The 14947-nt window shown below is 42.0% G+C and overlaps 1 protein-coding gene across 1 annotated transcript in view; it reads right to left on the bottom strand.

Annotated features, from left to right (window-relative positions):
- Positions 1–14947, bottom strand: part of LOC128837780 (uncharacterized) — a 97360-nt gene that overhangs the window by 71682 nt on the left and 10731 nt on the right. Inside the window, exons 5-8 of the mRNA XM_054029309.1 lie at positions 11801–11889; positions 6839–6938; positions 4735–4778; positions 3380–3457 (exon numbers count right to left, since the gene is read on the bottom strand). Of these exons, the coding sequence (XP_053885284.1) occupies positions 3380–3457; positions 4735–4778; positions 6839–6938; positions 11801–11889 (311 nt within the window). The remainder of the gene's footprint in view (positions 1–3379; positions 3458–4734; positions 4779–6838; positions 6939–11800; positions 11890–14947) is intronic.

A 14947-nucleotide genomic window follows, 5' to 3' on the forward strand; every position in this document is an offset into this window, starting at 1 on the left:
ACATTTCAGTAGTTCCACGAGGAATATTGATCTCCTTGTGGAGAGAGCCAAGATCCAAAATGGACTACCTGCCATTGTCTCCCTTTGTACCACAAAGTCTTGTCTCCTTCAAAAAACGTGTCTCTCCACAGAACTGGTTCAAGGATTCCAATGTGTAAGAAATGGACTGTTGTACCCTTTACCATCTAAGAAGATCGCATTGATAGTGTCAGTTGATTTTAATTTACTTTGCACCAATTTTCTGAGACGATTCACTTCCAGCTGTGGGTCCACCTGTAAGCACCCCACTTTTCACATGTGGACACTAATTGTGTGTTCCTCTTTTTATAGGTCCCTGACCTGAGACCGTGGGGTCTGCTTTGCAGAACCGCTGAGCACTTGTAGCTGCAACTGAATGTGCTTTGAACATACTAAGTGTTATATAATGAAAAGTACTCTGAAAAATCAAATTGGACACCCAAAATTAGTGGAAACTTTTGAATTTAATCTCTCAATTCACCAAACATATAATGGAGATAATGCCCACTCATTTCTCAGGGGAGCTGTGAAAATGAATTCATTAATGTTTGTGAAGCACTCAGATAGTATAATGATGAGCACCAGAGGAAAGCTTATAAGAACATTAATAATTCTGTCTTCAGAGCAAGGATTGAATAGTGTCATTAAATAAGGCATTCACACATTGAAAAGAAAACAAAATATTGAATAGCTTCTCATTAAGTGAGCATCATCCAATCTGTACACTGAATGAGATGGGCCCTGTGGGAAAACAATATGTGATCATGTAATAAAAGACTGTGTCACAAATGCATAGGCACAAAGGGGTCGAATTAAGGTTACACAGATAACCTTAATTCTGGCATTTCGTAACTTTTGAGTGCTTGACTTTGCAACCCTTAATAATGTTCTTTTAATGTTTTAAGAGTGATTTTAATGTAATCTCCTCAGTTTTTAAAAAAGGAAACAGAAATTCCATTATGTAGCATCATGTTAAGAGCCACATGGGTCATCCACAGTACCAACCTCAGCAACTTGAACTAAAGCAGTAACTGATCAAAGCAGTAAGTTGTAGGGCTTCTGTTTTTCAGTGTTTATTAATTTCATTTTTCAGGGTTTATTTTTAGCAATTTTTGAGCTTCATGTAGATATCCAAAAATCTGAGGTTGTGTTTTTCAGAGTTCTCTCTTTGTATATGTTGTAATGAGTAATGTATATTATATACACATTATTCATTACAATAGTGTATATAGTCATAAGTAATCTCTTAGTAATGTTCCCTATAGAATTTTAATGTATTACTGTTTCACCCAGCACTACATTAAAGCGGACTAGGGAACCTTTAGTGTGCACCAGCAGGGTCTACATGGACCAATAAATATGTAACACGTCAGTGGGCTTTAGAAATCACATGCCCATAGTTGGCATTACGGCTCTGTGTAGACAAGCCCTTCCATACAAGTAACTATTTCCAATGTTTTTCCAATATTAACTGGATAAATGCTTTTTTTTTTATTCAAGGCTATTTTATTGGTTAAAACCAAAAATAAAAAGCCCTAGAAGTTTCTGTCCTCTAGTCAGCACTAGAGAGGAATGAGACACTTTGTCAGTGGATTTCACAGATGATACTTGCTGGCAGCAGAGGAATGGTGAGATTCAGGAATCTTGGGTTCCATTTCAGGCAATAGAGGGGAGTTTGCTCTGGTGGGAACAGACTTCTTCTCATTCCCCACAAGCGTGATCCCCTCTACCCTTTCCCCTCCAACCTGTCCCTGTCTCAATCCTGTCTCTACCTCACCACTGGCTCTTTGTCCCAGTCCCATTTTCCCCACCTAGTCAACCACAGTCTCCACTCCTCAGGCTTCTGATCCCAGTCCCAGTGTCCATGCCCAGTAAATCCTAACCTCAACCCTTTCAGACTCCTTATCCCAAGTCTCTCCCACACCCACTCTTCTGGCCTGGTCAGTCCTTCCAGTCCTAGTTCCCTCCACCATTCGCTGACCTGTCTCTCTCTCCCACCCATATTCTCCATGCCCTTCGCTGATCTGTCTCTCTCTCTCCCACCCATATTCTCCATGCCCATCTCCTCCCAGTCTCCCTCCCCAGGCTTCTCATCCAACCTCACTGCCCTCACCTCCTTCCACTTCTCATCCCAGTCTCTTTGCCCAGTCCCAGTTCTTCCCCTGCATCCAAGCTTGTCAAATCTGTCTCCCTTCCTACCACCTCACAGATTCCCAGTTCCAGGCTCCTTGCCCTGCCAATCCCCATCTCTGCCCCCTGATTCCAAAGTCCCAGTCTCTGCCACCCAGGTACCTTGTCCCAGTCTACTATTACGCACTAATTCTATGCTACCAGCAGTCAGCATTAGTGTCACAGAAATACCATGATTTTAGATAGCCATATATAAGTACATCAATATTCACAGATACATATACCCATACATAATGTATGTGTACATGTGCATCTCATGGAGTTTTATATATTTGAAACATGTTTTCCTTTTTTATTAAAACCATTCACCTCTGTTATTTAGCATTAAAAACTCCCAGAAACAAAGATCTACTAGCATTTTTACAGGAAACAGCATTTTCCTGGGCTCACTTTAGATAACAAAGCTCTTTTGGAATCCAGTTACATAGGATTTTTAAGCAGTTTCATGGTACTGCAGGATACAAGGGGATATGCCAGTAAGTACGATTAGTTTTATAATGTTGTAAGCTGAACAGAACATCTTGTTACCACAAACACTAACTCTGTCACTTGATTCTCAGGCTAAACTGTACAATCATTAGGATTATTTTGTGTAGGAGAACACTATCCATTAATGAACAAAGGTCTGAAAAGAGAGTATCTGACCCTGCGAGGTGCTAACTCCTGAGGTACTGAATGCTCTCTCCTGAATGGGAGTTGGAGGCATTATGTAATGCCTTGCAGGATCAAACCCGGACTAAGAAATATATTTTGCAACAGAAAAAGCATAGCAGCCTGGGTGATCCAACTGAAGGATTGGCATAGCAGTTATAAAGTATACAATTGCCAGTATCAAAGAACACAGTGAGAAGACAACAGACAGTAGAGAACCAAGAATAATACCAGATCATTCTAAAAAGTAGAAGATACAAATATATTTTAGAGAAAACAATACCAAGGACAACAAACATGCAGATAAATGCCCCACAGCTGCATTTATCAAAATCAATGACAAGACTCCATTTGGAGCATGACAGGCCCTATGTAGTCAGGAAAGATAATAGAAGTACGGAGGTTGTGTATCTTAAAGAGGAAATATGACAAAATACACAGACAGGAAAAAGCACAGAGTAGAAAACTGGGCCTAATGGCTACACACAAACACTTTTATATCAGTATTACAGCTCCCTACCAGTCTGGAATAGTATGCCAGTCTGTGAATATTCCACCTGTACACTGAGCGCCACATTCAATGAGATGGCCTGCAAGACTGGAAAACAAAGAACACTCCAATGAGTAACTACGTTGAAAAACAAACTGCCACTTATTCACAAATATAACAGTACAGTATAACCAGGGTTAAATAAGACAGAAGGGAACATGCTGGACACCTCCTTCATAGCTATTTGATGCAGTTTATATATCAAAGCCAATATTTTCAAAAATGACTAGTGATTTTGAGTGCCCAGCTTGGGGCTCTGAGACTCCCTGCTGCACCGCTGGGAGCCTGGCAGACCTGGGAACCCCCAGCTAAAACCAGAGCTCCCAGGATTTTATAGGGACCCTGCTCCATGATAGGGAATTCACTGGGGACTTTCCAGGAGTGGGCAGCTGGCTGGCCTATTTTGTTTGGAATAGTCAAACCAAAATGTTTCAATTTTTCCAAAACAAAAACTTTTCAGACTGTCTCTTCTGAAGGAAATTCTGACATTTCAAGTTTTCATACCAAATAAGGTTAAAAACTTTTTCAAAGTGTCAGAATTTTCTGCAGAACAGACATTCTGAGTTTTGACCAGCCCTGTTGATGAGTCCACTGGGATTAGCTGAGTATCACTCTTTCATACATTTCAAAGCCAAAAAAGGGACAAGTCTGATCGTCTAGTCCAGGGGTCTCAAACTCAATCTACCTTACGGCCAGTGCCAGTCCTCAAATCCTCTCAGCAGACCAATAATGTCACTCATGCTGCCCAGAACTCACCCCCCAAAACTCTACCCCCCACCTGCCTAAGGCTCTGGGAGGGAGTTTGGGTGGGGGAGATGTGAGGGGGAGCACTTGGGTGCAGCAGGCAGGGCCAAGGGAGAGACCCGGCCCCAAAATTGCTGGAGCCCCACGGGCCACATTAGGGAGGTTCTCGGGCCGCAGATGGCCCGCGAGCCGGGACTTTGAGACCCCGATCTAGTCTGACCTCTTGTCTACCACAGGCCATAGAACTTTACCCAGTGATACCTGCATCTAGCCCTGTTACCTTATTGTCTATAACATAAGGTTTCATTCCTTTTCTCACAAAATGGACACAAACCATCTGTATAGTTTCTTAAGCATATTTTTAATTTTTCTCATTCTTTTATTAAAATTTAAGTTCCAAAGCTTCACAGAATGTTTGCTTTTTTAAAGAGTTAATTTAATAAATTGTAGCATCCAAACAAGTGTATTCAACAAAATGGTCACCCATGTATTCTGTGTGTTGAAGCTCTTTAATAGCTCACTTAATTTTATTTTAAAAATCAAGATCATTTTATAACATTTTTAATAGTTATATCATTTACCTTCCAGCTGCTAGCAAGTCAAACTCATCCCTGTTCCAGCCAAACTAAAAAAAAAAATACAAATACATTATGTACACACACACACACACACAGGCTTCAAGAGATAATAAAATTAAGTGGATGCTCTGAGTAATAAAGCATTGTCAGCAGCCCAATCTTCCTTGAAAATCTGAAGGGATTTTTGTTTGTTTTAATTGTATAGTGCATTAATAAATTAAAATTAACACAATACAAGTAATGAAATATTCAGCATTATTCATTTTACTTTTTTAACAGAGAAGACAAGCCATATATGAAAAACCACATACAGGCCACTCTGGGGTTAATAATGGCAACTTTCTGTGGGAGAAACTAAATAATTTTTCTCTCGCGTATTTAAATAAGTTATGGATAGAACTACTACTAATGACCTGAACTAAAAAAGGAAAAGTTTAGCTAGACATTCTAAGCGTGCAGTCAAAAAAGTATAAGGTTTTAAAATGAACTATTTATTATTCTTATATTCATACACACACCTAGTAATATTTTAATATGAATCAAAAAGAAAAAAAAGATGTCAACATTCCAAGATGTGTGGTCATAAAGGTATTATGTATATATAAGTGCTCAAAAAACGTCACACATCCTGCATTGTGTTATTTCTGTAGCTAGATTAATCTGAGAAACATCACATTAAAATTCAACTTAAAAAGAAAATTGTTTAGAAAACAGACCAGCACAAGAAGAAAAAACTGCTCACCAGCATTTTATAAACAAAACAAAAAAGCACTTGTGCCACCTTGTGGCAAAGGACATTTTCCATCTCACAATCTTATGCACTACAATTTGAACGTAGAAAAGATTAAGAGTGAAATCCTGGCCCCATTGAAATCAACACCAAAACTCACATTGACTTTAATGGGGCCATGATTTCACCCTGTGTCTCTATTTTTTTGTACTTCAGATAAAACATTATTTGAACAATAAATCCCACATGGAACAAGAGAGCTTGCCATGACCTGCTGCCTCTTGAATGCCCCGCTATGGCCAGAGATCACTCTCTGGCACCCTGTCTGTGTTTCCCCCTCTTCCGGTCCCCTCAATAATTCACTCAGTCCAAAGTTAAGTAAGTCACTCCCCTTCTGGGAGTACAATTTATTTAGTCCTCTCAACACACACTGGTCCTCCAGACCCCAACCCCAATTCATTGTCTCTCCCCTCTTAGGTACGGAGTCTCCAGCCCTTCTTTCCAGAGCTGGGTCCCAATTCTCTCTCCCCCTCCCACCCCCCCCAATAAGAATTTGGCCCTCCAAGTCCCAACCCTGATCCAATCTCCCCACCACCACCACCACCACCGCAATTAGGTAGGGAGTTGAGTTCCAAAATTTCCTTCACAAAGCTGGGTCCTTCACATTCACAGCCAGGTAAAGCCTGGGAGGAGTTCAGCCTCCTGGCTCAGGCTACTACATTCTGCTGGTATTATGGTCTTTCCTATAGGAGAAGCCTTTCTCACTTCCTACAGTTTCTTTACAACAGGGGTTCTCAGACTTTTGTACTGGTGACCCCTTTCACACAGCAAGCCTCTGAGTGCGACCCCCCTTATACATTAAAAACACTTTTTTATATATTTAACACCATTATAAATGCTGGAGGCAAAGCAGGGTTTGGGGTGAAGGCTGACAGCTCACGACCCCCTGAGGGGTCCCAACCCCCAGTTTGAGAACCCCTGCTTTACAATTACCTGAGCTTCTACTTTCATTGCAGCCACTTGCTGCCCTTTATAGGGAATTACCTGATCCAACTCAGATGTGCCACTTTAGTAATCAGGGTTGCCTAGCCCCATGGTCTCCAGCCTTAAGGGGGGGCCTAAGGGGACCATTTTAACATATGTATTAAATGAAACTGAAAAGATGGCATGTGCCTTATGGCAAATTAAAATGAATGTCAAACGACAAAGAAAAGGCCAAAAGCTACATGACCTCATTATTTTTATTAAAATGTAGATACTAAATTAAAAAGAAAAGTACTTGACAATGATTACTAACCATTCATTCATATGTATTCACAATACAGCACTATGAAAAGAGAGTTAAGCTCCAGTTATGAAAAAGCGACTTATACTTACCGAATGAATGAGTGGTCCTAATACAATGCCACTATCAACACATCTACCAGTCACAACAATATCAGCTCCAAGATCAAGAGCCCTGCTTATTGGTCTTGCTCTGACATAACAAAAACAACATTTTTTGAGTATTTAATTCACACTTTTAAAATAACTATTTTTAAAATTTCTTTTAAAAATTAAATTTATTCCAGAGGTATCATATTACATCATGCACACATACTTTATGATATTAACTTAAAAACACCCATTCTAGCTATCTGAATATGTTCATTATATAAAGGATCATTCATTAGAAACACAGGGCAAACTAATAAAGCTAGCCACCTAAATTATGCAGCCAAAGTTGTCTTCACACACACTAAGAGGTATGTGTTAACTGTGGGTTCCATTTTTTTATTAACAACAATAATATTTAGCACTCTGATCTTCAGATTTCAAAGTGTTTTACAGGGGAGGGCAAGTATTATTTCACAAAGGGGAAAATTGCAAAGGGCAACAAAAAAGATTAAGGTTACGGAACAGCTTCCGTATGAGGAGAGATTAAAAAGACTCGGACTGTTCAGTTTAGAAAAGAGATGACTAAAGGGGGATATGGTAGAGATCCATAAAATCATGAATGGTGTGGAGAAAGTGAATAGGGAAATGTTGTTTACCCCTTCATATAACACAAAAAATAGTGGTCACTGAATTAAATTAAAAGACAGTAGGTTTAAAACAAACACAAGGAAGTACTTCTCCACACAATGCACAGTTCACCTGCAGAACTCATTATCAGGGGATGTTGTGAAGGCCAAAAGTATAACTGTGTTTAAAAAAAAATTAGATGAGTTCATGGAGGATAGGTCCATCAATGGCTATTAGCCAAGATGATCAGACAACCCCATGCTCTAGGTCGCCCTAAACCTCCAACTGCCAGAATCTGGGACTGGATGACAGGGGATAGATCACTCAATAAATTGCCCTGTGATGTTCATTCCCTCTGAAGCATCTGGCACTGGCCACTGTCAGAAGACAGGATACGGGGCTAGATGGACCAGTGTGACCATTTTTATGTTATGTTCCGCTGCCTCGTGTATAGCTCATTGCGACTTTTCCTTTTTTATATATTGAGGGTCAATAAGTAAACAAGCCAAGAGCAATTTCAAAAGAAAATATTGACTGACAAACTAAGAGAGCTCTATTTCAATATTTTTGTTCCATCTAGAAAAAATATGTATGCTGCATTAAATACTTACTTACTATCTTTCCTTGAATACTTGAATATTTTCCTAGATGGTAAGATGTGCAGTCATGTAGTCTGCATACAAGTCTGTGGAAACCATTTATTTAACGGGACCAAAAGAAAACTCCACTTTCACACAGCAGGAATGTGGATTTTTGCAGTAAGAAAATGTTTGAGAAGTTGAACAATTAGCTATTTTTGTTTGGGAGTTTGTTTGTTTTTTAAACATGTAATGACTTTTGGTGGCCTATGTGAAAGAAACAGGAGGACTCCCTGTGCACTTCACTGTGGGCAGGTGGCTATTTTTAAAAATTACCATTAGACTGGGCAGCCCTTTGGGAAGTCACAGCAAAGAGGCTAAGTGAGATGGATACTATTCTTATCCACAGAAGCTGTCCCTACGGAACAGGATCTGGACCCATGGAAAAGAAGCCCTTGAGGAATTTCACCATGATTTCAATAATTTCCATCCCACCATCAACCTCAGCCTAGATCAATCCACACAAGCGGTCCATTTCCTGGACACTACTGTGCTAATAAGCGATGGTCACATCAATACCACCCTATACCGGAAACCTACTGACCGCTACACTTACCTACATGCCTCCAGCTTCCATCCAGGACACACCACACGATCCATTGTCTACAGCCAAGCTCTAAGATATAACCGCATTTGCTCCAATCCCTCGGATAGAGACAAGCACCTACAAGATCTCTATCAAGCATTCTTAAAACTACAATACCCACCTGCTGAAGTGAAAAAACAGATTGACAGAGCCAGACGAGTACCCAGAAGTCACCTCCTACAAGACAGGCCCAACAAAGAAAATAACAGAACACCACTAGCTGTCACCTTCAGCCCCCAACTAAAACCTCTCCAGCGCATCATCAGAGATCTACAACCTATCCTGAAAGATGATCCTTTACTCTCACAGATCTTGGGAGACAGACCTGTCCTCGCTTACAGACAACCCCCCAACCTAAAGCAAATACTCACCAGCAACCACACATCACTGAACAAAACCACTAACCCAGGAACCTATCCTTGTAACAAACCCCGATGCCAACTCTGTCCACATATCTATTCAAGTGACATCATCATAGGACCTAATCACATCAGCCATACCATCAGGGGCTCGTTCACCTGCACATCTACCAATGTGATCTATGCCATCATGTGCCAGCAATGCCCCTCTGCCATGTACATTGGCCAAACCGGACAGTCTCTACGCAAAAGAATTAATGGACACAAATCTGACATCAGGAATCAAAATACTCAAAAACCAGTGGGAGAACACTTTAACTTGTCTGGTCATTCAGTGACAGACCTGCGGGTGGCTATATTACAACAGAAAAACTTCAAAAACAGACTCCAAAGAGAGACTGCAGAGCTAGAATTGATATGCAAACTAGACACAATCAACTCCGGTTTGAATAAGGACTGGGAATGGCTGAGCCATTACAAACGTTGACTATCTCCCCTTGTAAGTACTCTCACACTTCTTATCACACTGTCTGTACTCGGCTAGCTTGATTATCACTTCAAAAGTTTTTTTTTTTTTTTTTTCTCTCTTAATTAATTGGCCTCTCAGAGTTAGTAAGACAACTCCCACCTGTTTATGCTCTCTGTATGTGTGTATATATATCTCCTCATTATATGTTCCATTCTATATGCATCCGAAGAAGTGGGCTGTAGTCCACGAAAGCTTATGCTCTAATAAATTTGTTAGTCTCTAAGGTGCCACAAGTACTCCTGTTCTTCTTTTAGCAAAATAGTGGGGCTATGTGGGGAATACTGAACTGCTTATGTTGTACCTGGTATGTTAGGAGATCACTATATATAGTAAGGGCTAGAACTCTGGCAGCTTTCATCAGCAGTAAACTTACAACAAAAAGCTTACAATATATTTGATTTCTTATCTGGTTATGCTACATAGAATCATATATTTTCAGGCCAGAAATGACCATTATGATCATCTAGTCCAGGATGGGCAATAATTTTCGCAGGGGGGGCACTCCACAAATTTCGGTAAGTTGCCATGAGCCACACATGTCTACTATATTAATGGAGGGGATGTGGGGTCTGGGAGGGAGTTTAGGTGCAGGAAGGAACTCTGGGCTGGGGCAAGAGATTGGGGTGCAGGAGGGGGTGCAAGGTGCAGGCTCTGGCTGGGAGGCGCCTACCAGAGGCGGCTCCCAGCCGGTGGTGTAGCAGGGCTCAGGCAGGCTGCCTGCCTGCCTGCCATAGCCCCACACTACTCCCAGAAGCGGCTGCTGGTGGCTGCTGCTGGCACGTCTCTGCCTGCCCCTTGTGGGGGAGGGGCAGCAGGTCTCCATGCGCTGCCCGCGCTTGCAAGCACCGCCCCCGCAGCTCCCATTGGCCAGTGTCCAGCCAATGGGAGCTGTGAGGACAGTGCTGGGAGCAGGGGCAGCGCGCAGAGCTGCCTTCTCTCCCCTCCCCCCCCCCCGCCAGGGGCATGCAGAGACATGCCAGCAGCAGCCGGCCACTTCTGGGAGCGGCGTGGGGCCATGGCAGGCAGGAAGGCAGCCTGCCTGAGCGCCCGGCTGCACCACGGGACTTTGAGCAACCCAGACTCGGAGATCGCGAGGGGGCAGAGGAGGCCGGACAGAAATGTTAGTCAAGGCGGGCTGGACAGAAATGTTAGATGGACCAGATCCGGCCCACGGGCCGTACTTTGCCCACCCCTGATCTAGTCTGACCTCCTGCATAAAATAGGCCACACGATTTCTCCCAATGATCCCTGCATCAAGCCCATAACTTATGGTTGAGCTAAAACGTATCTTATGCTCTCTGCAAACAAAAGACTTTAGACTGCCAAAAATCAAAGAGAGAAGAGTTACAAGAGTAGTATTTTGAAAAAGAAAAGTGAACTAAAGACATTTAGTCTTTTAGAATCATATGCCAACACATTCATTGTCTTCAAGTAAACCAGGCATGTGTGTATACTTATAACTGGACAGCTATTAAAAAATTCTGAACAGTCAAATAGTGATATAGAATAGGAATGATGGGCCAACTCACCCCTTTCCACAAAAAAGCCTGCAGAAGTGAGACAAATGGAAGAAAACTCTTGAAAGTTCCTCTTCTGAAGTTTTCTCTGAACCTTTCCCCCAGGAGGAAAGAACAGTTATGTTCCCCATGGGACAGACAGGAAGTTTGGTTCCCAGAATCCCCAGATCCATAAAGGTTCTGGAGGGCAGGGCCACCTACGCAGAGACTTCAGGACAGCCCAGCTCCATCAGAAGTTTCACAGCAGGGAGAGGCGCCACAGAAAAGCTAATGCAGCCTAAGATTACATTACTTTTTTCACAGATTCCAATACTTTTGTTTAGGGATGATGGCTCCAGAGCAGCTGCCCCCTGTCCCACCACCCTGTTCCATGCAAGGAGAGGAGCCTCTGTACGTGGATTTCAAGGGATTGTTGGCATTGTTTAAAATTAAACTGAACTAAAATTTTTTGGCATGAAATAAAAGCTGAGGATGAATGGTGAGTGATGCCAAAGAGTTACAACAGGAAAATCTCAGTGCTAAATATTTATGAGAAAGAAAGCAAATAAATCTGACTTTGCAGGCTGCCCAACACCATTAATTCGCTACATTATTATTATTTTACTTGCAAACCAAAACAAACGATCTTGATGCAATCAACAGAATGTGTATGACATCAACATTTTTAAAACAACATACAAAACATACAACTTTTAAAATATCTTACCCAAGATATGCATTCATGCTGTGAATATTCTCTGGAAATGGCTTTCCACTCTCCATATCTGTGATACCATCTCCTTTTAGGTTGTCTTTCTGTTAAAACATCCAGGTCTATGAATATTTTACAGTATTAAGTATCAGACAACAGCAAATATCCATCTTTTCGTAACTCGAGGCAAAATGGTACTGTTAAAATACCTAACAAAAAGTAAATCACTTTAACAAACACTGTCCAATAAGAGGCCGAGTTAATCTTTTTTCATCAGAGCTTTCGTGAAGTTGGAGGAAACAAAGTCTTCAACTTCAAAGATAGTAAACCTACACAATTTATCAACTCATTGTAAGTTACAATTACTTCAGATGTCCTTAACACATTTAAAATTGAACATAATCAAACCCTTTCCACAGAAATATCTGCTGTAATCACAGTCGTTGCAAGATCAGAAAATGAAGCTAGTGTTAAGGCTCAGGCCTCACCTCACTGGTTTCAGTAGCACTATATCAATTCAGTCTTACAGTGGATAGCTGACAGTTCATTAATTGTGGAATAACTCTGGGATCACATGCAATATTTGGATCTGGATTACCTATCTAAACAACCTTTCTGAGAACCTAACTTCTAATCCTAGACAGCTGTCAACATTACAGGTGCCGGCAGGCCTTCTGTATTGACCCAGTTAATAAACTGGATTTTAGTGGCTTGATCTTTGACCTTTTCTCTTCAGTACATCCCTATTTCTCATTACCAAAGCTAATAAAGACAGAGACTACTCTAATTGATTAGCAATTTAGCATTTGACAAAAATCTTCACTTCTGCTACATTTATTTTTATTAAGTGTAAGATTGGAACTTTACACACACTAAATTTTTATCACACTGCATTGATCAATTTAAAATGTTTGGTGTCAGCAATACATATCATTAGAGCCCTGCAAATCTAGATATCTGCTTTACATCTGAGGACCATGTTCGTGAATCGTGGATCGGACGCAGATACAAATTTTGAATCCGCACAGGGCTCTAATTATCATCTACATAACTATGTGTCACTCATGTGATAACTGGACTAACAAATTAGAGAATCTAAATGCTGACTGCAGATCAGGAATGTCTAAACTGTGGTCATGGGATGATCAGAACAGCAACATACCAAAGGTGAATTCCTGGCTCCCTTAGAATCAATGACAAAATCCCCACTGACTTCAGTAGGGTCAGGATTTCACCCCAGAAGCCAAAGGGTTGCACCTAATTTGTAAACAATGGAGCAGATTCCAGCTTTCTTCACATTTAATGGCATGCTAGGAACTGTACAGGGGCGGCTCCATGTTTTTTGCCACCCCAAGTCTGGCTGTCAGGTGGCTCTCGGCAGCGCGCCTGAGGGCAGTCCGCTGGTCACGGCGATTTGGCGGCATATCAGTGCCGTGCCTTCGGCGTCCCCGCCGCCGAACTGCCGCCGAAATCGTGGGACCGGCGGACCTACTGCAGGCATGCCGCCAAAGGCAACTTGACTGCCGCCCTCACAGGGACCAGCAGGCTGTCCCCCGCGGCTTGCCACCCCAGGGATGCGCTTGCTGCGCTGGTGCCTGGAGCCACCACTGGAACTGTAGTGTCTGTTGGCCATGCCCCTGTATTAATAATTTGAGAGGGTGCAGGCCAATCTGTGACACTTGAAGTACATTTGAACAACACTGTGGCCATCTCTGTCTTAAGTTATACCAGTTTTCCCATCAAGTGTAACATACAGTGCACTGAAATATCTAACAGTTTTCTGCTAGACTTCCTGAGTTAAAGGGAAAATAATCACATCTGCAAAAGATATTATATGAAACACAGCATTTTCCATTCTAATTCTCTTGGTTTTTGCATAGGCGGTCTGCATATAGAGGAAAAATGCAGCCTCTTAGCACAATATTACCTAGATTTCAAATGTCTTAAGGCACCCAAACGGCAAACCTACCAACCATAAACTACCTTAGACTTAATTACAATAAGTTACCTACTAAAGAAACCAACTAGTACTTTATAAGCTACAGTAGAACCTCCGAGTTACGAACACCTTGGGAATGGAGGCTGTTCGTAACTCTGAAATGAACAAAATGTTATGGTGGTTCTTTCCGAACTTTACAACTGAACATTGACTTAATACAGTTTTGAAACTTTACTATGCAAAAGAAAAATGCTGCTTTCCCTTTATATTTTAGTAGTTTACATTTAACACAGTACTGTCCTGTATTTGCTTTTATTTTATTTTTTTCTCTCTCTCGGCTGCTGCTTGATTGTGTATTTCCAGTTCCAAATGAGGTATGTGGTTAACCGGTCAGTTCGTAACTATGGTGTTCATAACTCTGAGGTTCTACTGTATTGGAAGCAGTCAACAGACAGGGGCTGCTAACAGGGAGTTTCGCAAGGGAGTTCTCCAGGTGAAGGAGGAGCAATACAGCACCCTTTTGGGGTAACTGACTGTCTGTAGTGTGTGTTTGTTTGTGTTTGAGGGTTACTTGCTGTGTGCTGAGCTTGTGTTTGTCAGTCTGTTTGTTTGTTTGGTTGTTTGAAGGACCATGTGCTGTGGCTGGCAGTTGGAAGCTGTGAGCTTCAAAGGAAGGTTTGAAAGCTAGAAGCCTCTGGTAAGTGGCTGAGCCTTAATCAGTGGGCGGGGCATTCATACAGGCCAGGGCTTTATAAAGCAGCGCACAAGCGACCAGGGAGCTTTTGCGAACAGAGGCTGCTAACAGGGAATTTCGCAAGGGAGTTTGGAAGGGGAGCAGGAAGGGGGCGAGGGTCCCTTGCCGATTCTATCTCTTTTCTCTTTATTCCCCTTTAAACCTAAAACCAACTACATTCAAAACTTCTTGCTTAAACAACCCTTTCAGCGGACAGGGGGCTGCAGATGGGAGTTTGACAGAGGGAGGCTTACGATGGTTAGGAAGACCCGCAACACCTGTGCCAGCACTGCTTCTGTCTCCTCCACCTGTGCCTGTAGCCAGACAGAGCACCTGAGCATGGATGCTTCTACCCAGATCCTGGTGTGGTTTTGCAGAGACTGTAACTTGCAATTTCCACTTACTGATATCCAGGCTGGGGGGACCATCCAATGTGAGAGGTGCCTGCTGGTGGAATCTCTCAGGCAGCAGGTGGGAGAGCTACAGGAGG

This window comes from Malaclemys terrapin, chromosome 5 (genome assembly GCF_027887155.1).
Source record: "Malaclemys terrapin pileata isolate rMalTer1 chromosome 5, rMalTer1.hap1, whole genome shotgun sequence".
Classification (NCBI taxonomy): domain Eukaryota; kingdom Metazoa; phylum Chordata; order Testudines; family Emydidae; genus Malaclemys; species Malaclemys terrapin.